Source organism: Petaurus breviceps, unplaced genomic scaffold (genome assembly GCF_028583685.1).
Source record: "Petaurus breviceps papuanus isolate PSGF00001 unplaced genomic scaffold, PetGlider_PUasm1.0 207, whole genome shotgun sequence".
NCBI classification, from domain to species: Eukaryota; Metazoa; Chordata; class Mammalia; order Diprotodontia; family Petauridae; genus Petaurus; species Petaurus breviceps.
The window spans coordinates 8,705,151-8,729,593 of record NW_027185850.1 but is presented as its reverse complement, the minus strand read 5'-3'; the positions used below and the strand labels follow the sequence as shown (position 1 = coordinate 8,729,593).

At 44.1% G+C, this 24,443-nt stretch overlaps 1 protein-coding gene across 4 annotated transcripts in view; it reads left to right on the top strand.

Moving 5' to 3' along the window:
- The window catches only part of LOC138164885 (mesoderm induction early response protein 1), a 485,607-nt gene that overhangs the window by 423,309 nt on the left and 37,855 nt on the right, over window positions 1-24,443 (top strand). For 2 of the 4 annotated variants that reach the window (XM_069092817.1, XM_069092821.1), the window contains exons 3-7: window positions 7,145-7,169; window positions 13,637-13,782; window positions 18,256-18,414; window positions 21,800-21,929; window positions 23,195-23,259. In XM_069092817.1, the coding sequence (XP_068948918.1) occupies window positions 7,145-7,169; window positions 13,637-13,782; window positions 18,256-18,414; window positions 21,800-21,929; window positions 23,195-23,259 (525 nt within the window). Of the gene's footprint in view, window positions 65-7,144; window positions 7,170-13,636; window positions 13,783-18,255; window positions 18,415-21,799; window positions 21,930-23,194; window positions 23,260-24,443 lie in introns of all 4 variants that reach the window. The other 2 variants (XM_069092820.1, XM_069092818.1) reach the window with 2 other exon arrangements.

The following is a 24,443-nucleotide window of genomic DNA, read 5'->3' as shown; positions in this document are numbered from 1 at the left end:
CGCCGCCCCCGCCCCCGCCGCCGCCGCGGAGATGTGACCCGTCAGTGCGGCCAACATGGCGGAGGTAAGGGAGCGGGCGCCCCCCCCCGCCGGGCCGCGGCCGAGGGCAGGGGGAGCGGGCAGGGCCCGGGCCCCGCCGCCGCCGCCCACCTGTTGCCCCGATCCGGCCGCCCCCGGAACTTAGTTGGGACGGCCGGCCCGAGGCCTGGAGGGCGGTGTCAGGGGTCTTGAGGCCGGCAGGGTGGGCGGGGAGGGCCGGAAGCAGCGGGACCAAACTTTGGGGGGAGCGGGGAGAGAGGCCCCCAGGGCGGATTTGGGGGGGTCGCCCGGCGCCGCTGCGGGCGTGACAGCGCCCCCTTCCTCCCTCCCCCCCTCCCGCGGCGTCTGGGGTCTCGAGCTCCCGAAGTTGCACCCCTTCCCGGGGGGCAGTGAGTCCCTCCGGGGGCCGGTCCTGGAGACGCGGCTCTGGAGCCGGGGGGTCCACGGAGGCCGAGCCCCCCGGGCCGGGCCGGGCCGCTGCGGGGCCGAGGGCTGGCGGGAGAGCGGAGCGAGGCTGTGCGGCTTGGCCCGAGGCCTCCCCCCTCGGATACTTGTGGACGGTTTTCTTGACGGCGCTAGTGTAAAGCAGCCCCTTGTTCTGGGTCCTACGTACAATCCAGGACCGCGGAGAGAGTTGGACGGGGCAGACAAAGTTCACACTCTGCTTTTTATGGGTCAGTGGCGTTCATTTCCCAGTGATTGGAGTGATTTCAGGAAATGCTGGACACTCTGAACTAGGGTTGCCTGTGGGAGTTGGAGGTGTGCTTTTGTGTGGGTGCTCCTCTCAGAAATGCTCTATAACCTCTCTTCTTCCTCAGGATCTCAGCCTAGGACTCACGGGAGAGTCATTCGGGTGCCAGTGCTGAACTCTCTGGAGTTAAGACCCTGAGCCTTGAGGGAGCTTAGAACCAGGGGTCGAGTCAGAATGGACTCTAAACAGCATCATGCATGTGTTTGGAGAGGGAAAAGATCGAGGAGGAACCAGTGTCTAGTGCAGGAGTTCTTCAGTTGGGCTCTAGAACCTTTTTTTTACATTCTGATAACTTTCAAGATAATTGATGCCCCTTATAATCTTATTTTGTTTTTGTAATTGTGTTTTGTTTGTGCATTTAAGGACCTTCTGAGAATGAGGGAGGCTTCACCAGACTGCCAAAGGGGTCTGTGAAGCAAAAGGAAAAAAGGTGGAGAAATATGTAAATTTCACCTTCCTCTCCCAAAAAAACGTGTTGGTGCCCAGAGTTGTAACAATGACTTTATTTTTTTTCGAGAGCAGGATTTTCTCTCACAAACATATTTTCTTTTTTTTGTAAAGTCAGTGCAAAATTTTACATCTCTTTCACTTTTGTTGGAATGTAGAAGTTCAGTAATTGTAACAGATATTAGGTAACAGTAGCTTTGGTGCTAGAGCCCCAGTGTTGGGCCTTCTGGCCTGTAGAAATCCTTCAGGGCAACCCCTGGGGGAGACGTAGCAGAGTTCAAGAACCAGAAAATGGGCCCATCTCTAGTGCATGGGAATGACTGTGATAGTGAGGGCCTCAGAAATCCCCTGGAGATGGACTTTCTTTGGACCCTGGGAAATTCTTGAAGGGCCTGGACCATGAAGGGAAGGACCATTAAGCCTTAGATCCAGGTGGAGGAGGAGGATTGGAATGCTAGGCTTAGTGAATGCAGAGCCTAGCTGGGCTCCAGCTCTCTGGGCAAAGGTTAGGAGTGTCAGACAGGCTGCAGGTTCAGCCTAAACCAGATTATTTAACAATAATCCCCCTCACCCCCCCAAAAAAATTGTCTCTAGTTGGTTTTCTAAGTCCGTAATGCCTTCTCAGGGACCCTTGCACACAGCTTAGAGGCCTCGCTTCTGTTTCAGTTTGACACCTGCTCTGGCATTTCTGGAAGACTAAGGTACAAAGAAAGCACTGACTTGCTGGGAGAGGGTGTTCATTCTCCCATCCCCCTACTTTGGTGTGAAGAGTGGGTTGGAGAGACTTGAGGCAGGGAGCCTCCTTAGGAGGCTGTTGTAATAGTCCAGGCAGAAATAATAAGGACCAGAGTATGTTGGTGGCTGGGCAAAGGAAGAGAGATATTGGGGAGAGTGACTTAACACATAGACATGACCTCCATGGTGAGTTCCTTCTGGAGTACCTGGACCCAAAAGGGAAATTGAGTTCTCTAATTAGTTGTCATGTGCAGTTGTTAGAGCTTAGCTTAGGCTGATGGTGAGGTACCTCAGTCAGTGAGATCCTTGACTGTTTGAGTGAATGAGATGGAGAAGAGTCCAGGCTAATTCCAGGGTTTTGAGGACAGCTGACTAAATGACAACATAGAAACAGGGATGTGTCTGAAGTTGGTAGGTTGGGGGTCTAGGGAGAGAATCCAGACAGACCACTGTGTGCTTCTGGTGGCTTGGGGTTTTGTTCTCACTTTGTATTTATCATCCACAAAAGCAATAACCACTTAATTTATTAATTTAATGATAGTTATGCCTTTCTGTCTTTGGAAACATTTCCCCTAAGGCATTTTTAGATCTGGCAGGTCCTACTTAGCTGGCAAGTCTTTGGGCCCAGGGATGGCCTATGTGGAGTCTGCAGTCTTAACCAGCCTTGCTAAGTGGAGAGAGTTCCTCACCAGGAGCATGAATCGTTTTAACCAGAGCAACTCTGGGCTGCTGTGCCAAGGGGGTTAAGATCTTAGTCTAAGAAGGAACACCCACACCAACAAAATTCTTATTCCTGGGCCTCTCCCCCCCAGTAGATATTTAACGCTGTTCATAAATTAAACTACTGGGCTGCAGAATAGAAATAGGGACAAGAGCTGTTTCCTCCATAGGAATGATCCTACTAGTGGAGGTAACCCCTGTTGGGAAACTCCGTCTTTCAATGCAGGTTGGCACCTTCTCTGAAACTTATTCTTTTTTAAAATATATTTTTATTTTATTTATTTTAAATATTTAAAATTAATATTTGGTGCTAGAGCACTTAAATATTTCCCAATTATATGTAAAAAAATTAACATTCATTTTTAAAAATTTTGAGTGCTAAATTCCCATCCGCTGGAAAGGCAAGTAATATGATATTGATTATATGTGTGAAGTCATACAAAACATATTTCCATAACAGCCATGTCTGTAACTTATTCTTAAGGGAGCTGCTTCCAGCCTAAAGGATGAGTGACTTGTTCAGGTCACCTAGGCTTTTACTGGGCCTTGGACCGGGGCCTTCTTGTTATGAGGAGAGTTTTTAACCCCTCAAACAAGTACATTTCCTTTTCTGTCACTATTTTTCAACTAAGAAGGGAAAAAATGCTTTACTGCCAGAATTCATTTGTAATTATGTAACATTGTAGATGAAATCATTTTTTTTCTCATTTTAAATGTCTGCAGCTGTAATTATTGGTGGCAGGCATAGTTTTTGTGTTGGGAGTATAGACAGGTACCATGTGACATCATTAACCTTCAGAAATGCTGAGTGGGGTGGTACTTGGCCTCACATTTTAAATATAAAAGAGAAAAAGAAACACGGAATTTCAGTCTCTCAAGGTTATTACAATATTCACCCCAAATTCTGTTGTATGTGAGAATTTTTTTGTTTTCTGTTTCAAGCATTGCCTCTGTGAAATTCAAATCTTAAAAGTATTTCTGGTATTAAACTAAACAAGAAACCATTCAAATTGAATTTGGTAAACCTGGTCATTTTAAATTACATGATACATAGTATTCATAAATCTTACTAATTCATCCATCTGACAGTTACATTTTATCTAGTTTTATAGCATCATATTAAATGGGTCACTGCTATAAGGTGGCTCATTGTACAAATCTAGATACTCCACTGCTCACATGACCCCTGAAAGGACTCCAGGAAAGCAGCGCTCTCAGGTGTTCAGCCTGACTCTGCTCTGCCCTGGGAAACCCTCCTGGGAGGAGAATTGAAGCTTCATTCCATGCAATGGGTCTGTCAGTACAGCTACCTTGGGCATGCACTGATGAGGATGGACAGACTAGGTGCTGGGCCCACAATTAAATACAATAAAGAAAAGGAGACTGGGCTGCTGTAGGAAATGGTGAAGGCTTTATTGAAGGAGACAGTCAGGAGACCCAAAACGAAAGGATATGAGTGGGTTGTGATTTGAACCACTGGAAGAGAGTATCACATAGGGGAGGGGAGGGGGGAGGCCTCAGACTGCCAGAGTAGTATGGTGTGTAGCAGGCATTTAGGTTTTTCAAAACTCACATGTTTGTAATTTTGTTTACAAACTTCCTTCAGAGGGACTTGGTCAAAAAGAACACATAAGGGGAAATTCTAGGCAAAAAGGTTTTTAGAAAGAAAGCTATGCCAGAGCCCCAGATGGAAGAACTAGAAAAGACCTGATCAGCTGTTTGACCTAGTCTTCAAGGCCTTATGTAACAGAGAAAGGACCAGTTGGCCTTCTGTCAGCTAGGTGCTTTGCCCACAGTCCCCCACTTACCATGTTACAGGATCCGACGTCTAGAACCAGAAAGAGGGCCCTCTGAGGCCATCCCACCCAACACCCTCATTTATAGTTGTGGAACTAAAGCTCAGGGAGTATGACTCCAAGTCCCCTTTCCACAACCTCACTGGTTCCCAGCGTTAGACCCTCTAGAAAACCAGAGCAAAGAGGGTATTTGTCCCACATCTGTTCTGTTGGCTCTCAACAAAGTTAGTAATGCCAGGCTGATAAAGCACCTATCATGCCCACTTTTTGCTGACATTATCTTGCTTACAACTGACTCCAGCCCTAAAAGATAGTGACCTGTGAGGTAGCCCCAACTCTCAGATAAGGAAACTGAGCCTCAGGGAGGCCCCTATCCATCCTGTAATAAATTTGCAAATACTGTAGAATTTGTTGGAATTTATTTACACTTGTATAGCATTCTAGCCATTTTACAAACCCTGTTAAACAGTTGTCCCCGCATAATTTGAAATCTCTATTTTATTCCGTATTTAACATCTGTGCAAACCTATTTCTGTGAGATTGTTATATTTTTCTCTTCTACCAAAGGGCTATTGCAGGAAAGTTGTGATGGGGGGGAGGGAGGCCCAGTGTCATTGATGATTCCAGAAGTATTTCTTTCAAGTTTTTGCTTTATCGAAAACACCAGTTTTTGGATTTTTGATTTTTTAAATTAATCTTGAACTGCTTAGAAAATTACTAAAAAGAGGGAAAACACCCATAAGTGACTTCTTTCATTGGACAACAGCCCTGAGACCAGAAGAGAAATAAGCAGGCAAAGTCTAATGCATGTATATGTCGAATATTTTTTTTTAAGATATTGCTTGGCAGTGTGAAAATAATTGGTGTGATGGTTGTCTATTTCCAGCTAGCAATGTAGGGCTCGCCTGAAAATGCCTAAAAGTGACTGGAAGTCCTTTTATAATGATTTTGGTTAGTACCTTTCTCTACTACCCCCATTCACCTTGGGTACAGATCTTGACTGTTTTTGAAAAGAAACCTTCTTCCCGGTAAGAACAATTGCATATCATACAAATGGCTCTGTGTCCTGGCAGAGCAGTGGTAGGTCTTAACAGCCAGCAGACCTCATTTCAAATCCTGCCTCACACAAATATGACTCTGATTTACCCTTCCTCAATGAAAAATGGGGGTAGCAGTAAGAGCCCTTCCATCCCAGGGTTGTGGGGACGGGGTGAGCTCATATGTGCAACAGCCTGTACCTATATGCCTATGATTTGTAATTCTGGCTGGCGGCATCAAAAGCCAGATCCCTTCATGAGCATTTTGATGAGAAAGAAAAATGAGCTTTTTGAGCAACCCCCTAGAGTTTGCAGATGGCTGTCTATGACCTGGGCAGCTCGGCTTGTCAGACCAACCTTGTCTATGGCAAGGTTGTAGGTCACTGTATCTGTTTTGGGGCCAGTGCCTACCTCTTCAGAGATTGATGGTGTGACACCATAGGAAAAGCCCTGGAAGACTTGGGCTTTTCCTGGTTCAGAAGTCTCAGGTGCTTCCCCAGCTGAGTGGTCCTGGGCAAGGCACTGGCCCCTCTGTGTTTCTGTTTCCTCATCTGTAAAATTGGGTGGGGGTTGCCTCCTAAGGGCCCTTCAGGATTGAAATCCACTATCCTACTTCTTCATCTTTCTCTTGGCCATCCTTGGCCCTTTCCCAATGAGAATTATTGTGAAAAATGCAGCTTTTAATTTGAAATTGCCTGTAGTTTTCTTATAAGGATTAATACAAAATTCATAGAGTATAAGTTGAAGGTGGTGTTTCTACTATTAACATTTTGTATTCATTTTTCATAAACAAAAGGTGATAAATCCAAAGCAAAACCATAATCATCTAAATAGACACCTGCTGAAAGAGGTTGCATTTCAACCTCAAATATAGATTAAAATATAGGTAGAAAGACAGGGACTGGAGAGTGGCATTAGCTACTCTATATGTTGCTGTCCAACTTTATATACATATATATATATATATATATATATATAAAAGTCTACACTTTCTGAATTGTTACAAGTTTGCAAGGAAATAGGATGTAGATTTAGATTATAATTCACTTAGTGGGCATAGAAACCCAGGCTAGTAAACCTAACAGGGAGTGTAGCAATGTATTTATTCTATGATCAAGTTTTCATTTTTCTCTATATATTCTGCCAGTTAACTATTGTTTAAAAGAAAATAATTGACATTGAGTATTTTCCCCCGGTTGATGAGCCAAAATCAACCTAGCTCTGCTCTCCCCCTGACAATTCATAGAATTATGGTTTTAGATTTTAGTATCTTACATTGTACCTACATAATTAGAGGAGTCTGCCTTTGCTTCTTGAATAATCTGAAACAATATTACATTTTGGTCTTAGTTTTTAGACTCGGGAGTTTTTAAAAAAATTTCTCAAAATGGTGCATTTTCTCTCTGCTTGGCTAAATATAGCAACTAGGAAACAATTATATAAGAGGTTTTAGTGTTTCTTAGCCTATTCAGAGCTTTGGAAAGAAATATAATACTCTTATAACATCTTGTCATTTTATCATTGAGAATAGATCCTGTGATATTTGTGTTTGTAAAAAAAAATTTGTATACACATAGATCTCTAGAAAAATGCTAATTTTTTCCCTTTTTTTCCCTTAGCCTTCTGTTGAGTCTTCAAGCCCAGGTAAATATTTTTTATTCTGCTTATTTAACTTTATCAATATCCTGCATAACATTTAATTAAAACCCAGAGAAATTTGATTGTCCTCTAAATTGCTTTTTTTTCTTGCTTTGCACCTCTTTTTTCTCTTGTTACTATGTAGAGTATGAGAGGTAAGATGACGCTTCCACCAATTCATCCCCTAACTACTTTTAGACATTCTTTCTGTCTCTCCATGTAGCTACAACTATGCTTGAGAGTTTTTGCTAAATGACAGTCCAGATTTCTGTCACTTAAAATACTAAAAATATAAAATAGGTTAAACTGAAACTATAATATGTATAGTGTCAGAAAGAAATTTTCACCCCAGAAGAGACACATTTTTAACCCAAGGTAGAAGGAAAGGAGAGAAAATCTCATTACCTGGGGAGTCTGAGCTGAGTGTATTGTAGCGGTGTTGGGTCCTTCGTAGGTCATTCTGTGCCACTTGGATTGTTCCTGAGCCCCCCTCCCCCCCAGTATATATTTGAGAGCCCTTCTCCCCCTCCTCGTTCCAGGCTGCATAAGGATTCCTATTCTTAGCTTAGCTCCTCTGGTGAAATGAGAGGTTTTGGAAGCAAAAATTCAGGGAAATGCAGAAAGATGTTCCACCACTCATGTCTCCACATTCCCTGAGGAAAAACTAGAGCCTAGGGTAGGTGGGCGGATGAGGAAAGAAAATTCAGAATGCTCCTGTTGCTTCTTCGTCCTGTTCTTGACTGCTGCTCTAATCAGTGTCTGCAGTTTTCTTCAAGTTACATCCCCCCAATTCCTTTTCTCATGGCTTGTTTGGGTGGTGGTGCTGATGCTGGACCCTTAAAACTAGCCAGCCAAGTGCTAGTTCCAGAGTTCCAGGGCTGAAGCAAGGAGGCCTCCCCAGAACCCTGGCAACATGGCTGTGTCTGAGGGGGACAAGTGCATCCCCAGCAAAGTGGCTGGCCCCTGCTGTTCCCAGAGGTGATGTGAGGAGTATGAGCAAGGCTTGGGAAAGACGGTATCACAGCACGTCTTTGTGTCCCCACTGTCATGAAGTCAATTTCAGTGTTGCCTGGCCTGTCTGTGCTGTAGAGAGCAGGATTTCCCTTAAAGTTTGTACGGGAAACATCGGGGGAGACCACAGTAGGACCTTCACCTGCTAGAGAACCAGTCAGGCCTTTGAGGACAGTACCTCCACTGGGAGGCCACAACAAAGGTAAAATGAAGGAGGGCATATAAATGAACATATATGTAAACTGAGCAAAAGAATGTCCAGTGCCCTCCGTCACCTGAAGGAGGCCCAGATTAGAAGGGGCCTTGTGGGGACTGAGAAAGAACTGGGGCTCTCAGGAGGATGCCATAGGCATTGTCAGGGCTGCCATTTGGAGAAGAGACTAGATGGCAGAGAGTCCTTGGGCTACTGAGCAAGGCCTGTCTTGTCACACGTGGCCAGTGTGTGGGGTCATTTTGCTAAATGTTCGTAAGGGTTCTGTGGTGAAGGAAAAGTCATTCAGAAGGGAAAGGGATGGAGGAGAAGAGACCTAAGTGACATTTTTATTTTTCAAATGGATTAGATGTGCTATGTTTGATAGCAAAAAGTAGAAATGAGGAGCGGTGAGTGGAGGCACCGTGCCAGGAGGACCGTCCTGACAAGGAGGGTTTGCCAGGAAGGCTGGGCCCACTTCAGTAACCTCTCTGGGTCCTGAAATTCTGGGGAATGTTCACAGATTGGTGTTGGTACTTCTTGCTGCTGTGCCACTGGGTAGAGAGAAGTCTAGTCCTGCATATCCAACTGCTTTTTTCTTTAGGTTGTATTAAAGCTGAGTCAGTGGATGCTGATAATATAGTCTATTGTATTTTCCCTCTAGTATTATGATAATTGTAATAGTAGTAGTGATCACTGACATGTACAGCATTTTAAAGTTTGCAAAGCGGTTTTCCTGGATTTTCTTGTTTAAACCTCCCAACAACCTTGTGAAGTAGGACCTAGAGATCTTGCCTCTATTTCTCTGCCCTCCCCATCCACTTTTCCTAAACTGACCTGCCCAAAGCCATGAGCGTGTCACCAGGGACTTGGGAACAAGCCACTTGTTGGAGCTTCAGGTCCCAGCTCACCTGGGGACTGAGAGGATAGTGCTTTGAAAAGACTTTAAAACACTTTATAAATGGGAGTTGTTACTTCTTGTAAGTACAAATGTTAGCTTTTGTCATTCTCCCGTCCTCACTTCTGGTGTGAGCCTGGAAACCTGGCCATCATTCTTAACATTGCTTCAGTGGGAAGATGTGTTCTGATCTAACAGCTCCCAAACACACTGGGAACGTGGTGCCTGTAATTATAAAAAGTGGGCACACATCCACCTGTCTTCCTCTGCTGAAAAAGTCATGATCTTATATTCATTTAGCCCCTTTCTGCTGCTCAGAGAGGGCCCCGAAGGGCAAATGAAACAATCATGGGATGTTCAGTATCCCCACTTTCATCCCCAGCTGACACTTGTATTAAGGCAAGTAGGAAACAGGACAAATGGATAGGTAGAGTTTCTGAGTCAGTATTTTGAGGAGTGAGGCCTTTCCTTGAACTCTGCCTGCCTGCCTTTAAGAAGGATAAAATGTTTGTTTGTTTTTTTTATTGCCCACTTACTCTGTTCTTTTTATAGTAATGGAACAAAGGGCAGCTATAATATAAGATGATGAGAGAGCAAAATGAATAACAGTATACAGGGTCTTTCAACTATGATGATTGGCATTTCTGTCATTCTCTTGATTAGAAAATCTTTGGGGAATCCAGCTTCTTTTAACAAAGTCATTACAAAGTTGATCTGGATACCCAAGGGGTCAGTGATGATGGCAAATGAAGAGAACATTAATTCTGGTAATATCCCAAGTATAAGCCTGTTGTGGGCAGGCACAGACCCAGCTGAAGGGTCTATCATCCTTTCCAAGCTTGCTTGATGTGGGGTCCTGAGCCATGAAGGGGTAACCCCCAGGGCACTAGTTTCATCGTCCATCCTGAGACAGACAGGAGCATCTGCACAAGGTGCAATGAATCCATTTATTAGAATGTTTCTCTTTCACTCCTATATTCTGTCTTTGAAATTCCTCACAAAATTGCATTAGAATACAGCATCTTGGTTGCATTTACTCTCTACCTTTTCCTCTAGACCAAAGATCAGCAATGGCCTTGAACCAAGTCTACCAGCCTAGTCTAAGAATGGTAGTTTTTATTTTTAAAGAATAAATAATTAATATTAAATTAAAAATTAAATTAATATTTAAAATATTAAATAAATTATAAAATGTAAAAAATCAGTTCTTAGCTTGCTGACCTTACAAAAGGAACCAGTAATCTGCAGACCCCCTGCCCTAGATTTTTGGGGTCAGAAATCAAGGGAGTATTTTGTTTTACTAGAGTGAAGCAGTGTTCTTGAATTTGCAGGAAATTAAACTTCAAACTATGATTACTTTATGTAACTACTTTTAGCAATCGTGTCCTAAGATTAAGATGTTCTAATAAAGGTTTGAAATATTAATGGACAATATAAATAACACTTCACTGGTGCAGTGTCACTTTTGGGGGGATGAAGTGTTCCATATACATTTTCCAGGTAACTGAAGTTCTTATCCATTAAAATACCAGAAGATGTTCATTTGAACACTTTTGGATGAAATTCTTTCCAAATATATTCTTTCCTGCCTTATTAAGCACAGGTCCTGATATGACTGAAGTACTGAACTAGGAGACATTGCAGGTTTCCCTCCTCCCGGGGTGTGTGCCTGTGACTTTCTATTTCTCCTTGTGAGCTGTTACTCTTCCCTGTGGTCAGTGTTGCTTCTCTTCTGCTACCTTATTTTCTAAAAGGCACCTGACCCTTCCAAGACTGACAGGGGAATGCATTTGGTGACAGCTTAACTCCTCACAGACATTTTCAAATATTTTGTCATTTGTAGCTAGGATTGAGGTTTCTAGAAGGGGGATATTGTGATGTTGTAGCTATTTCTTTGGGAAATCATTCTAAGTAGATTCCTTCTTTTCACTTAAACCAATGATATTGGATTAAAATCCATTATCACTCTACTCCAAATACTGTGGATACTGAGCTCCTTTTAGTCCCTCAGCCTGTTTTTAGCTGAGTACATCATTTTCAGCTGATGCGTATATTAGGTACAGAATACATACGTGCATTAACCAGGATGAACCAAAGGCTAATCCATTTTCCCCTGAGTCCATGACTCTTGAACCATCTCTTAACTGAAGGAGAGCAGGCTGATGAATGATGATGGAGTAATCTGCCATCCTCACCTTAATGCTTTATATGTTGCATCTGAATGCTTAGATATGATTCCGAGCATCTTCAGCACAGAAAGATCTTGAGCCAGAGCTTCTCCATAATGTCATGTTTCAGGCAAAGAGGTATTTTGTAGTCATTGCAGCTGTGATAGATAAATAGCCATGGAAATGGCTGGCTGACTGACTGGAGAAAGGGGCGGAGCTCACAGGATGGGTTCTGGGGAGCCCGGGTCTCATATGCCTTGTGGGTCAGCCCCGATACTAGCTAGTTTTCAATTGGTCCTGTCTAGTGAAGACAGTGCTATTTGATAACAAGAATTATTTTCGGATGATTCGGTGTGGCATATAGCAGCCAGTCTGTTAGCAGGAAAACTCAACTACATCAGCAAATGCCTCCTGTAGGGCATGAAGAAGGTTTATCTGAAACTTGGTCTCAGAAGTAAATGGCTTGTTCTGTGCTAAATGTTTAAAAGACGTCTCCAAACTCTCCAGAAAGCCATGAAGTCTTCATTTCTAGCAGTCAGTTCTATACATTAGAAACAAAATAATGGTCTCTTATGGCTTCTGTCTTAACTGGGAACCCTGGTTCTTTAGAGTTCCTTATTTCCTGACTGACCAGAGTTTCCTATAAAAATAAAGGCAGAAATCATTATTGAGCATTTGCCACGTGCCAAGCATTGGGCTGAGGATACCAAGCAAAGACAGTCCCTGCCGTTGAGTAGTAGTTCTAATACAGGAGACTGATACAGCCAGGGCAGGGGAAGCCGAAGAAAGAACACATTGGGAAAATTAAAAGGATGGTGAAAGGAAGAAAATGGACAACCCTTTTCAGACTTGATTTGATCCTGGTTTCAGACCTGGAGAGCAAGAGGCATGAGAACATCCGGGGCCTGCCTGAGATGATGAGGTAGACAAAACCCTCACAGATCAAGACTGTAGGAAATCCAGGAATGAAAGGGTTAAAACTTCGGGCATGAATGCTGGCCTAGGTAGCAAGGAGACTGACTGTCAGGATGGTTGGGGACTAAGGAGGGAGAGGCAGAAAACTCTGGAGCTACTGAAGATAGGGAAGAGCAGAGAAGTGTAGGCCTCCTGAGATTTATGGGAGACAGTTCAAGAGAGGAGGCAGGATAGAAAGCCCCCCACGTCCTGACAAATACAGTGAGCTGTGCACGTTTAGATGGTGCCTCTGGACGGCCTGGATCAGTGCTCTCCTGTCTCAGCTAGATATCAACCTAAGCTACTGCTGTTCCCAGTGACTGGTCATCTTTTTCATAGGTTGTTTGTTTGTGATACTGTGCTAAGCATTGTTGGATTAGGGAGAGCCAGACAAAATGAATCTATGCCACTTTCCCAAGGTTTGACCATGGCCCGTTCTGGGATGATCAGGGCTGATAACAACAGCTGCTATCTCATTCAGTGACCACACTATTTTTGATGGTAAAGAAAGCCCAGCACTTAGTTATAATACATTTTGATTTCATAATTCTGAGAGTGAATAGAGGCAGTGACTGAAGAGAGAATTGAGCTGAAAGGTGGTGATGAAAGACAGTGATGGTGGTGTTTCTAATCTGCCCTCTCTCTTCTTCAGTGGCCAGGGAGACCTCCAGATTCAGAACTCCTGCTAGTACCCATAGTCCCATGTTGGGAATGGCTGAGGTTAATAAAATCAGTTCTGATTGTGATCTCAGTATTATAAACACCAGAGAGTTTAGTCCTCACCTTCTGCAGAAATAACTTTTTTGTTTCATAAAAACCTCAATGTGTATTTACAACACACATCCCACCTTTTCTTCAGAATATATCTAGGGTACATACTAAAGTTGTAATTTAATAATTTTGGTTGGTTTTGAAATCACTTTGCTGCTTGAATGACCCTTAGAAATCCAAATCCATCCCTTCATAGCTTCTCAGGCCTCCCATCTGACTGCCTGGTGAAGGCCCCATGCAGCCCTGGGGTCCACATCCCTCCTGTTACACATGGGACCACTGACGTGCTCAGTCATTGAGGATTGTTTTGAGGAGCATTGAGGACAAGGCCAGGCTGAGAGCTGATTGCCTTTTCCACTGTCCATCCCACACTGCCCCCAATAGAAACTCTTTGCCTCAGACCCAGCCCCTCCTTTTTAATGTTGTCACTCAAATGTACCTGATTTGATTTACCAAGAACTTTTAAAATATTCTTTACCAGGAGGTTCAGCAACATCAGATGACCATGAATTTGATCCATCAGCTGACATGCTGGTTCATGATTTTGATGATGAACGGACACTAGAAGAGGAAGAAATGATGGAAGGAGAAACAAACTTCAGTTCTGAAATAGAGGATCTTGCGAGGGTAAATTACATTAAGGGCAGGTTGACATGTTGAGATTTGTGTCTTTGGTTTTGCAAACGTTGAGTTTGGGATTTCCATGTTTGTATGTGTGAGATAGGTGTGTATTTGCATGGACGGTGTGGGGAGATCTTTTGAAATGAGACAGAGGAAATGGGGCAAGGGATGGAGCCCCTGAAGGATGGAAAAGCAGAAGGTGACCGCTTTTAAATGGCAGATCTTAACTTTTTTTTTTACACATTTCAAATTAATATCCATTTGAATTAAGTAATTGGCCCTGTTCTAAACTCTGCCAAGACCAGCTCAGACCTGGGCACAAGCCACACTTGAGATTATAAAAGGAAACAGCCAAAGTGGAGTTGAAATTACTCCTGTTTACAGAGCGCATGGGCGGGGAGGGGTGGGAGGAGTGTTTATTGAACAAGAAGTTGAGCAATGTTTGTAACGAGTGAAGAAATAATTTACAATGTAGAGTTTGCCTTTGGCCTTGTGGAGGTCCCAGAGATTTAGGCCTAGGATTGGCTTTGGAAGCCATCTCTTTAATCGTCCCTTTTTACAGATCAGGAAGCAGAGGGCCAGGGAGGCACCCAGGGACTGAGTGACCAAGGTGGGATTTGAGGTGCCCTCAGACCTCACAGGGAAGTGATTTTTCCACTGTGCTTTTTCCATGTCAGTTTGAGAAGCTATTTCCTGAAAGTCCGTTAGCTTGTCCACATACCTGCAGCTGGTTCCTGGGGTATGGAGAGATTATGTCTGGCTGTCTTCTTTTCACAGTGCCTCATGGTTGCACAGAGCACCAGATACATTTCATTGTTAAAAACCTTGAAAAAATAAAATCTGTTTTTAGTTCATTTTGGTCTTAGAGGAATTTAAAAATACCCTTCAGGGATTAAAGATTTTTTTAAAGGAGAAAAATTTTTTTTTTCAAATGAAAATAAAAGCCCAGCTATTTCCTGGAGCTCACACTGAAACAGTTCAGGAAAGAGCTGTTCTTATATAAAAGCACACTGTTGGGAAAGTTAATGAGCCTGTCATAGAATAATGATAATTTATTCATATGACCCACACAGGAGGAGAGTAGGCCTGGAAGTTGATTTCATTCCCTACATCCATCACCTCAGAGACTTCTGAAAGGGGCTACAGAAACTGGAGAGATTCGATCAGTTTTGTGTGTCCTGCCCCAAAGGCCTTCCCTGATGTGATGGCAGAATATGGGGGTGGAAATCAGTTTAGGTGATAAATCCAACTTTAAAATGGAGGGGGAAGGAAGGAAAATGTGAAAGACCTAGTCACATAAATGTGGTAAGTGATAATAATTAGTAATCCCTCATTTCATATTATTTCAAAATATAATTTACATCATTCCTAACATATATCTAAGTACATGTACTGACAGTTTTCCAGTCGGTTTTATGTATTCACTTCTTCTTTTTCTCTTCCATCTTTTTTTTTTTAATTTCCATTGCTACTTTCAAATGGCCCATCCTACCAGCCCTTCCTAGGAGAAGATGATTCTGGAGAGGAGGATGGCAAAGGCCACAAAGAGGAAGAGATGAGGGGTTGGGTCTGACCTTGACACACTCTTCCTTTCCCCCAAACATAGGGCATCTTGTCATTGTCCTGCCTCTCCTGTCTGGATCACCAGACTTCCAAAGCAAGAGGTCTTCCCCCGGAATCCAGGAGGGTCTTGGCTTTTTTGTGGGGTTTGTTTTTTTTTATAACTATTTCAGTATAATAGGCTTCCTACAGTATACACACTTTGCTTAAAAGGTTTAGGATCATGGTTCTGTGAAGGAGGCCCCAAGCTCAACCACACTAAAGTCTTCAGCAGTAGAATACTGTTCTGGATTGAGCAATGGCTAAACTTTTGGTTCTCCGTTTTTAACACACGAGGAACAGCTTTGTGACCCAGCGCTCCTGATGGAGTGTGGATTTGGAAGGCCCTTCAAGGTTATCTGGTCCAACCTTCTCATTTTCTGGAGGTCAAAAGTAAAGGCCATAGCGGTGACTTCCTGCCCAGTGTCAGATGGTGGCAGAGTTGAGATTTCAGACCCAGGTCTTAGAGCTCCAATTTAATTCCATTTATGAATGAAAGTGTCTTTTGTTAATATTGAGAAAGCAGCTAGGTGGCGCAGTAGTTTAATGTTGAGCCCAGAGTCAGGAAGCCTCATCTTCCTGAGTTCAGATCCAGCCTCAGAGACTTGCTAGCTGTGTGACCCTGGGCAAGTCCCTTAACCCTCTTGGACTCAGTTTCCTTATCTGTAATATGGGCTGGAGAAGGAAATGGCTAACCAATCCAGTAGCTCTGACAAGAAAACCCCAAATTGGGATCACAGAGAGTTGGACAGGGGTGAAATCCACTAAACAACAATACAAATAACATTGAGATCTCCATTTTTTCTTTTAAAAAAGGATATGGATAATTAAATTTTCATTTTAATTCAATTGTAATTATAAGCTCTAACATATAACTTATAAGAAAAATAAAAGTATTTTATAGCCAGAAGAATTCTTGGGAAAGTTTTATCTTTTATTGCTTTACTTTTTTGAAATGGATTCTCAGTATGATCCTGGCAGAACTCTGGTGCCAAAATACAAATGGCTGTTCAAGCAGTCATAGTATATTCTGTGGTTTTAAGTGTATTCATTATGGATTTTCAAATGGTTTAGATGAAAGATGTGATCTTTGGCAGGAGATAATGTGTAGTGTAGATAATGATGTTTGACTATGAATCACGTTTTAGCTGCAACAAACTTAATTTTGTTGTTGTTGCTTTTTGAAGGGGGGAAGGCAGGGCATTTGGGGTTAAGTGACTTGCCCAAAGTCACATGGCTAGTAAGTGTTAAGTGTCTGAAGCTGGATTTGAACTCAGGTTCTCCTGACTCCAGGGCCAGTGCTCTATTCACTGCGCCACCTAGCTGCCCCAGCAAACTTAATTTTAAAGAATAAAATTGATGTTTAATGTTTTTTAGAGGATGGTTTTTACATAAGGTAGATTCTGTCAGTGTCACCTAATATTACAGTTGTCGGGTTAATCGTTTTCACCCCTGTCCTCTTGGGATCCTCCCAGCACAGGGCACAAGTATGGTCCTCTGCAGGAGAGCTCAGTGACTCCTGCAGGCTGTTCCTGCCCTGTGTCCATTGCACTGAGAGGTTTGATTTTCTTAATGCTGGGGTTTTGTAGTGATCATTACTAGAAATAGCTAATAATGCAAGAGGAAAAAAAAGGAAAGAGTCAGGAGTAATGGGATCTACATTGTATTTACATCTTTGAATATCACCATACCAGCCTATTTGCAGATAAGAAGAAGGGAGACGTAGATTGGGCAACATGTGGTATTTCTGTGGCCAGAACAGCATTTTCCTCACACTATAGCATTGACTGGCTTTTTAACCTAAACTGACTTCATAATTTGGACTCAGTGGACACGGAACCCCCCCGTTACTGCTTTTTGGCTTGGAACCATTCTGTTGTGTGAATTAGCGAGCAGGCATTTCAGTGAGGGTCTGGGGAGCTCATGGCTGATTCTGATGCCGTCCCATGTTCTGTGGGGATAAGTGTGCAGTAAACATTGAAACATTTGTAAATTGTGGTGGGGTTTTTTTGTTGTCATTAAAAAATGGGTAAAGTTCCCTTATTTAGTCTTTTCAAATTTTGAAAATCAGATTCATTCAACTGAGTTTAAGCATAATTTTCTAATTCATTTTAAATCTTTCCAGTCCCCATAGCTATCTTAGTTGAATTCATTGTTTTGAAAATGTAAAGTCCTAGAACTGTTAACTGAAACTGACACTTTCATTACCGACCAAAAAATAAATAAAAGTCACATTTATTCCTCCATCTGAAATTGAGCAGTTTCCTCCCAGAGTGACCAATGATAGTGCTCATTTCCCTGTCACCCTTTGCAGTTTGCAGAGCTCTTTCAACGCATTCTCTTGCTGCATCAGATTTTGATTTCTACTCCGAGTAGCATGTAAATAAAGTCCCCAAACTCTGGGTTATGGGAAGAGCCTTTAACATCCATCTCTTGAGAGTAGATTGTACTGTATGAGGGCAAGAGCTCATACCTTCTAATTCTTCTCCTCCACCACCACCACCCAGCACCCACCCACATTAACCACCACAGAACCAACTACGGAGTTATTCATCAAGAAATCTTAACAGTTAGCTACCTGGCACAAAATTCTCTGCATTTAAAAAAACAAACCAGAAATCAGTAGTCCTACAGTGAGACCATTATTTAGCATCTCGTTCTAAGTAGTAACAATTACTCATTTTCTAGAATTAGTCTAACTATATTTAAATGTATTTCCCAAAACTTGCAAAAATATGTGGGGTTTGGTGATTTGAACATTAAGGCAGCCTCTCTAATTCTCACCTCTTCTGTAAGATTGAAGTTTGGAACTAAAAGTCTTTTATGCCATGGCCTTGTGAAATGTGGACTCAGACATTTGCCTTGGGGGATGTTCTGCAGGAAGGCGACATGCCAATTCACGAGCTCCTCAGCCTTTACGGCTATGATAGTGCCGTCCGGCTGCCTGAGGAAGAGGAGGAAGAAGAGGAGGAAGAGGAAGGCGAAGACGATGAAGATGTGGACAACGATGACAACAGTGGCTGTAGTGGAGAAAACAAGGTGAGTAAAGAGGGTTGGGGGTGACGGCCCCTTCTGGGGTGTTAAGGCTGGGCCAGAAGGTGAGCTTTCAGTGCAGAATTGAGGCAGTGAGCAGAGCACTGACACAGGCTGAGAGCGCGTTCTTCCGTGTGTCACGTGTGTCACGTGTGTCGGTGCTTGGTGCCCGTCCTCATCCAGAGTGTTTGTCTCCTCACAGGGATTCCCTCTACTCATCATGACCGCACAGATCTCGGCCCTTTCCCTCAGCTCCCCTTCCTTGCCCCCTCCTCCTTTTTTTTCCCAGAGCAGATGAGCAAACAAGAGCTGGTTTCACTGGCCCAGGGTCACAAGGAAGGAAGGAATCGATGCAGCCATGACCAGGACGTGAACGGGGGTCCTCTGACGCCGTGTCCTTTTGCCCTTTGGCCTCCACACTGAGCTGCGTGTTCGGAGTGCCCCTGCTCTGTCGTGTGGCTGAGCTGTGTCAGGCTCTGTGAGGGACTCCACTTTTCTGTTTTCCTTGTAAACTGCTAGGACAAAGAAACTGGAGGGCATCTTGAAGAGTGCAGGTGCTTGGTCACGTCTGCTGACTTGTCAGCCGTGATGTGTGGCTCCAGGTCCTGTGCGGGCAGGGCCCAGCCGAGCTCTGCGTGAGCTCTGTTTGAGCCTGTTTCCTCGTCTTCATTTCTAGAAGGGGGTCATGAATAGTGCCGGTTTGACTGGTCGTCTTGTGAGGATACACGCACTGTCCGAGGACCCTTGCTCTTCATGGGCTCATCGAGGCTGCCTTTTCAGCATCCCCTGTGACACTGCCACTGTCCTGGAGTTCTCATCGCTGTGCCCCGCGCTGTTGCAGTGGCTGCTGGGTGGCGGCCCCCGCCCATCTTCCACTTAGCCTTCCCATTGATCTTCCTGAAGACTAGGTCTGGTCATGTCTCCCCATTGCCTCTAGGATCAACAGTGAACTCCATTTGACTTGTAAAGCCCCCTGTGACCTGGCTCCTTCCTCCCTTTCCAGTCTCCTTACACCACCCTTGCACATAAGACTCAGTCTCCTAGCTCTGGGCATTTTCCCTGGCTGTCCCCTGTGCTTGGGATTCTCTTTCCCTGGCTCCTTGAGGTCCCAACCACAATCTCGTCTTCTGTAAGAAGACTTTCTCAAGAGCTCCACCTTAATGCTAGGGCCTTCCTTCTGGTCTTGTATTCCACCTTTTATTGTACGCCCAGGGCTTGGCACATAGTAGGTACTTACTAAACATTTCTTGGCTTGATCGTGGAACCCATTGGACTTCATTATCTACAGTTTCCCAAAGAGGACCTTGGACTAGTTCTTCAAGTGTAATATTTCTCTTGTTAGGTTTAAAAGCGATGAACTCTTCTGGGTTAAATTGAAAGAGGCTTCCCAAGTAATCTTGTTCTAACAGAAAGGGTCCTGGGGAAACTTAGTGGCCAGAGAACAGCTTCAAGGATCAGAACATATAGCCTTTTGGCCTGGCCTCCTGCCTTACCCAAGTATCATATGAACTTTCTTAGCATTTTCCTCTCCTTTCAGATGGAAAATCACAGTAGGGCATCTCTTCCAAAGATAGCTGAGAATAGTGAAAAAATAGGGGAGAAATTTTTCTCAGAGAGCATCTAGATGTTGATATTCAGAAATTCAAGTTGCTTTATAGTAACCATCAGAAACCTGTTGATATTACTTAAATTCTTTTTAAAATCTCAAAGCCCCTTCAGTTTAGCGCGTACACAGCATCCGTTCATTTAGGCTGAAGCTGTTTTACTTGTGATTATCTGGCTAGTCGTTTTCCAAGTGAGTTGTCAGCATTAGGGCCAAATTCGCATTAGGCTTCTGTGCTTTTCATTTTTTTCCCACAGTTCCATGCAGTAGGTTATTGCTGGTATCACCAGTTGACAGGGAAAGAACAGAAGGGCCACCATGGCCAGGCTTAAAAAACCAGACCGGGTTTGGACCAGAATCTTTGATGGCACCAGACCCTGCACTCTCATTCTGGCCTCTCCAGCATATGTTGGCTGTTGACACTAGTTAAGTAGCTCTTTAGCTGTTATTTTACTGTGTGCTGGTGTTATAGCAGCTGACTTTTCTGGTAATGTCACTTCTTGAATACACAAAATAACTTAAAGTTCATCTTGTTCTTTTGGTCTTCAGTCTAAGTATCATCTTTTAGCAAGGATCACATCTAATTTTTTGGAAAGAACTAGAATGTAAAGTATGTGTATCATTTTGTAAAGCTTTCTGGTTGTTTTTATATTTCCAAAAATGTCTGTTTAAAAGCACTTATTCTGGGCCAGGCACTGTCCTGGGCACTGTGGGTACAAGTGAAAAGGACAGGTCTCCTCTCAAGGATGGCCTTGTTAGGGAAAGTCTAGGCCCCTGAGAGGCTGTGGCAAGGGGAGCTGTCACTGAGGGGATGAGCTGGAGAATATGGAGAGCGCTTTCTGAAGTCATGGTCCCATTGAAGTGTTTACTCACCCAGAGAAAGGTGGAGGAGGTAGTTTGTCAAATCTGGCAGATAGAGCGATGGCTTGGAAAGATGGGTGGATAGGATGGAGGCAAAGGATAAGCCGTGGTCTGGTGTCTCGGGCCAGCCAGTAGAGAGGGGCTGTCTGTTGTAGGGATGCATTCATCACATCTTGAGGAGGCCTTGTTTGTTAGGTGGGGGCGATCAAAGAGGTGGGCTTCCACTCTAAAGTCCTGAAGACAGGCCTGGGGAGGTATATGAAAGGGACAGCCAGGGTGTTGGGGCTTACATCCCAAACCTCCCCAGGGTTTTTACCGTGCGTTTCTGGGAGTCGGGTCCTCGTTTTTTTGCCACAAGCTGATGGGGTGCAAGAGATTGACTCTGAATGTGTGGAGTTTGGGGCACTTTACCTTCAGAGCAGTGTTTCATCTGTTCACTGGGGGATGTTTTCTGTCTTGGATGTGACTGACCACAACTGAGACACGTGAGAGCTGTCTTTTTTTTTTTAAAGCAATTGGGGTTAACTAACTTGCTCAAGGTTACATGGCCAGTTATTTCTGGGTGTGGTGTTACGTATCTGAGCCTAGGATTCAATCCCCAGGTCATCCTGACACTGGGGCTGGTGCTCTTACTCTCTGAGCCACCTGGCCACCGCTGAGAGCTGTCTTTTAAAGTGCTTTTCTGTTGCTTTAGCTTTGCTTGGGTTTATTGCCATTTCTCATGCTTACTTATATGTCAGTCATGCTGACTTTTTGTAGAGTATCAGTATGGCTTTACAGTTAATGAAGGTGAGCCAATAGGCTATAGATGGTAGTATGTGTAATGAATAAAATGGGTTCATTTTTTCTTTAAAATTCCACCCCTGTCTCCTGCAGTGAGAGTTCCCATGACATTTTAAATAACTCTCTGATTTTACTGTGCTATAGGAAAATATAAAGGATTCATCAGGCCAGGAAGATGAAACTCAGTCGTCCAATGATGACCCAGCACAGTCTGTGGCTTCTCAGGATGCCCAGGAAATGATCCGCCCACGTCGGTGTAAATATTTTGATACAAGTAGGTGATGTTTCATGCTGATCACTTTGGCTTGAATGTAATTCAGAACTTCATGTTTTAACAAGGTAAATGCCTAAATATTTTGACCTTTGTGTTCAGTTAACCTTTCTTTGTTTTGGAGGGTTTCTGATACTGTTCCAGATCACTAGCTAAGAAGAGAGAGACAGTCCTCTACCCATTTCCAGTCAGTTGGTGGTGACAGACACTGTTCTTCCTCCCTCTGCCTTTGAAGCCCCTTCACTCTCCTTTCTCTTCTCATTCTCTCTCCTCTTCTTTCTCTGACTTTTTCCTCTTGTCCATTTCTGCCTTAGCCCTGCTAGGAGCTTAGACCCAAGGCCTTGGTTAGGAGAGCAGTTTCTCATTAGTATTTGAAAAGAGATGATCACATTGAATTACTGTTTGCTATGTAGAGATTGTATTTCACTCTTCTAGTTCAGTTCAGTACAACAAAACACTTAAGTTCCTGCTGCTTTCAAAGCCCCTTGCGAAGTACTGAGGAAACCTAGGTGAGAACAGTGTCCTCTTGATTCTGCGTGAGGACAGCTGGTACAGGGGGCAGGTGCTACAAGGAAATGAGCCGTTTGGGGATGAGAAGGGGCCTCCTGGCCACTGCAGTCCCAGCACTGGCGGTGTGTGGACATGCTCAGAAATGGGAAAGGGAGATCAGGCAGTGAGAAGAGAAAACATGAGACTGACATGAGTGGGGAGGGCTTTGGCACCCAAGTGAGGCAGGGGCAGGATGGAGTGGCTTCCACCTCAGGGAGAGAACCCTCCAGGACATGGTTGGAAGCAGCCTCGCTTACTGAGTCACCTGCTCACTATATATGAAGCTCCTCTGGTGGGTGCAGTGGCATTCTAGGTCCTGGAAGGGAGGACCCACAAGGGCCACCATCATGGCAGGGAGATATCAAGGAGGATGCAGATTGGAGGGGAAGAGGGTGCTTTGGCAGCCGGAAGGCTGGTGAAATTCTGTGTAGAAGACCAGCTGATTTTGAACCAGAAGGGACCTCAGCTGGTCACCTAGTCCTGCATCTCTTTCCAGATGAAGATGCTGAGACACGCCCATAGTGTGTGAGTGATGATCCAGGCTGATGAGTGGTTCTTTGTTTCTAGTTTGTTAATCAAGACTGTTATGTTTGAAAAATGAGACTGTTTCTGGCTTATTTTTCCTGTGATAGATTACCTGGAACTGTGGCTCCAAGGACCATTAGCTAAGTGCCCCTCAGTCTTGTTGAACAATATTGATGTTTTGTTATGTGTTCTAGACAGTGAAATAGAAGAGGAATCTGAAGAAGACGAAGACTATATTCCATCAGAAGACTGGAAAAAGGTAGCTCAGCTCACACTTGTAAAAGCAGATTTATCAAATCCCATAGCAGATCACAATCATGACTTTATCAGAATATCTGCATTAATAAAACTCAGTTCTAGAATGTCTCTAATTTTCAGCGATTTCATTGCTCTTCCCATAAAAAGACCTTTTTCTGTGGTGTTGCTTTAGATGTAAAAGTGACCCCATGCAACATACATGCCCCAGTGTTCACCTTGGAGCCTCCTTGGCCTGTACTCAAGATGGCAGATTTCAGATAACAAATTTTAAAAGAAATAAATGGTGACAATGTAGGGACTTTATATGACATAGTATGCATGAGGAGGAGGAGACAGCACAGATTTTTCTGGTATAGGCCCAATTTCATGGGGAAAAATACCGAAAATGTTTAACAAAACTCCCACGAAGCGTATTATAGGACTCTTGTGGTTAGGGACTGTCTCCAAGAGGTGCAACTGTCAGGACATAGGAGGGACCCCTGTGGTCGTCCAGTCTACCCCATAGCCAGACTACTCCCCATCGCTCAGGGCAGCCCATCCCGCTTTGGCAAGCTCTTGCTGCTGGTGCGTTTCTGTTCACCTCAAGCTTCAGTCTGCTTCTCTGCAGTTTCCAGCCTTGGGCTCTGCCCTCTGTTGCCGGATAGAATTATCTTATCCTTCTTCCACATGAGAGCTCCCTTGGTTCACTTCTCTTCTCTGGGCTAAATATCCTAGTTCCTTCATCCCATTGTCACATGTCATGGATTCAAGGCCCTTCACCATCCTGGTGGCCTTCCTTTGGACGCTGTGGTTTATGGATGTCCGTCATCGATAATGCCCAGAAGTGAATGCGTGGCTCCGGGTTTGGTGTGACCAGGGCAGAGTATGATGGGCCCTTCACCTCTTACCTGCTAGGTCATAGCATTGACTCCGTGAGCTTCTGTCTCAGCTAGCAGTCACAGTAATGTGCCAGACTCTGTCCTAAGTGCTGGACAGAGATGATTCCTTCTGATCCTCACAGCAGCCCTGGGACCTAAGTGCAGCTGTCATCCCCACCTTACAGATGGGGAAACTGAGGCACAATAGTTCAGCCACTCAGCCAGGATCAGGTGGTGAGGGGGAGGGAAGGGGATAAATGGAGAGCAGCCACTAGGTGCCAGCACTGTGCAGAGCACCACTGTAAACAAACATTCTCTCACTTGATTT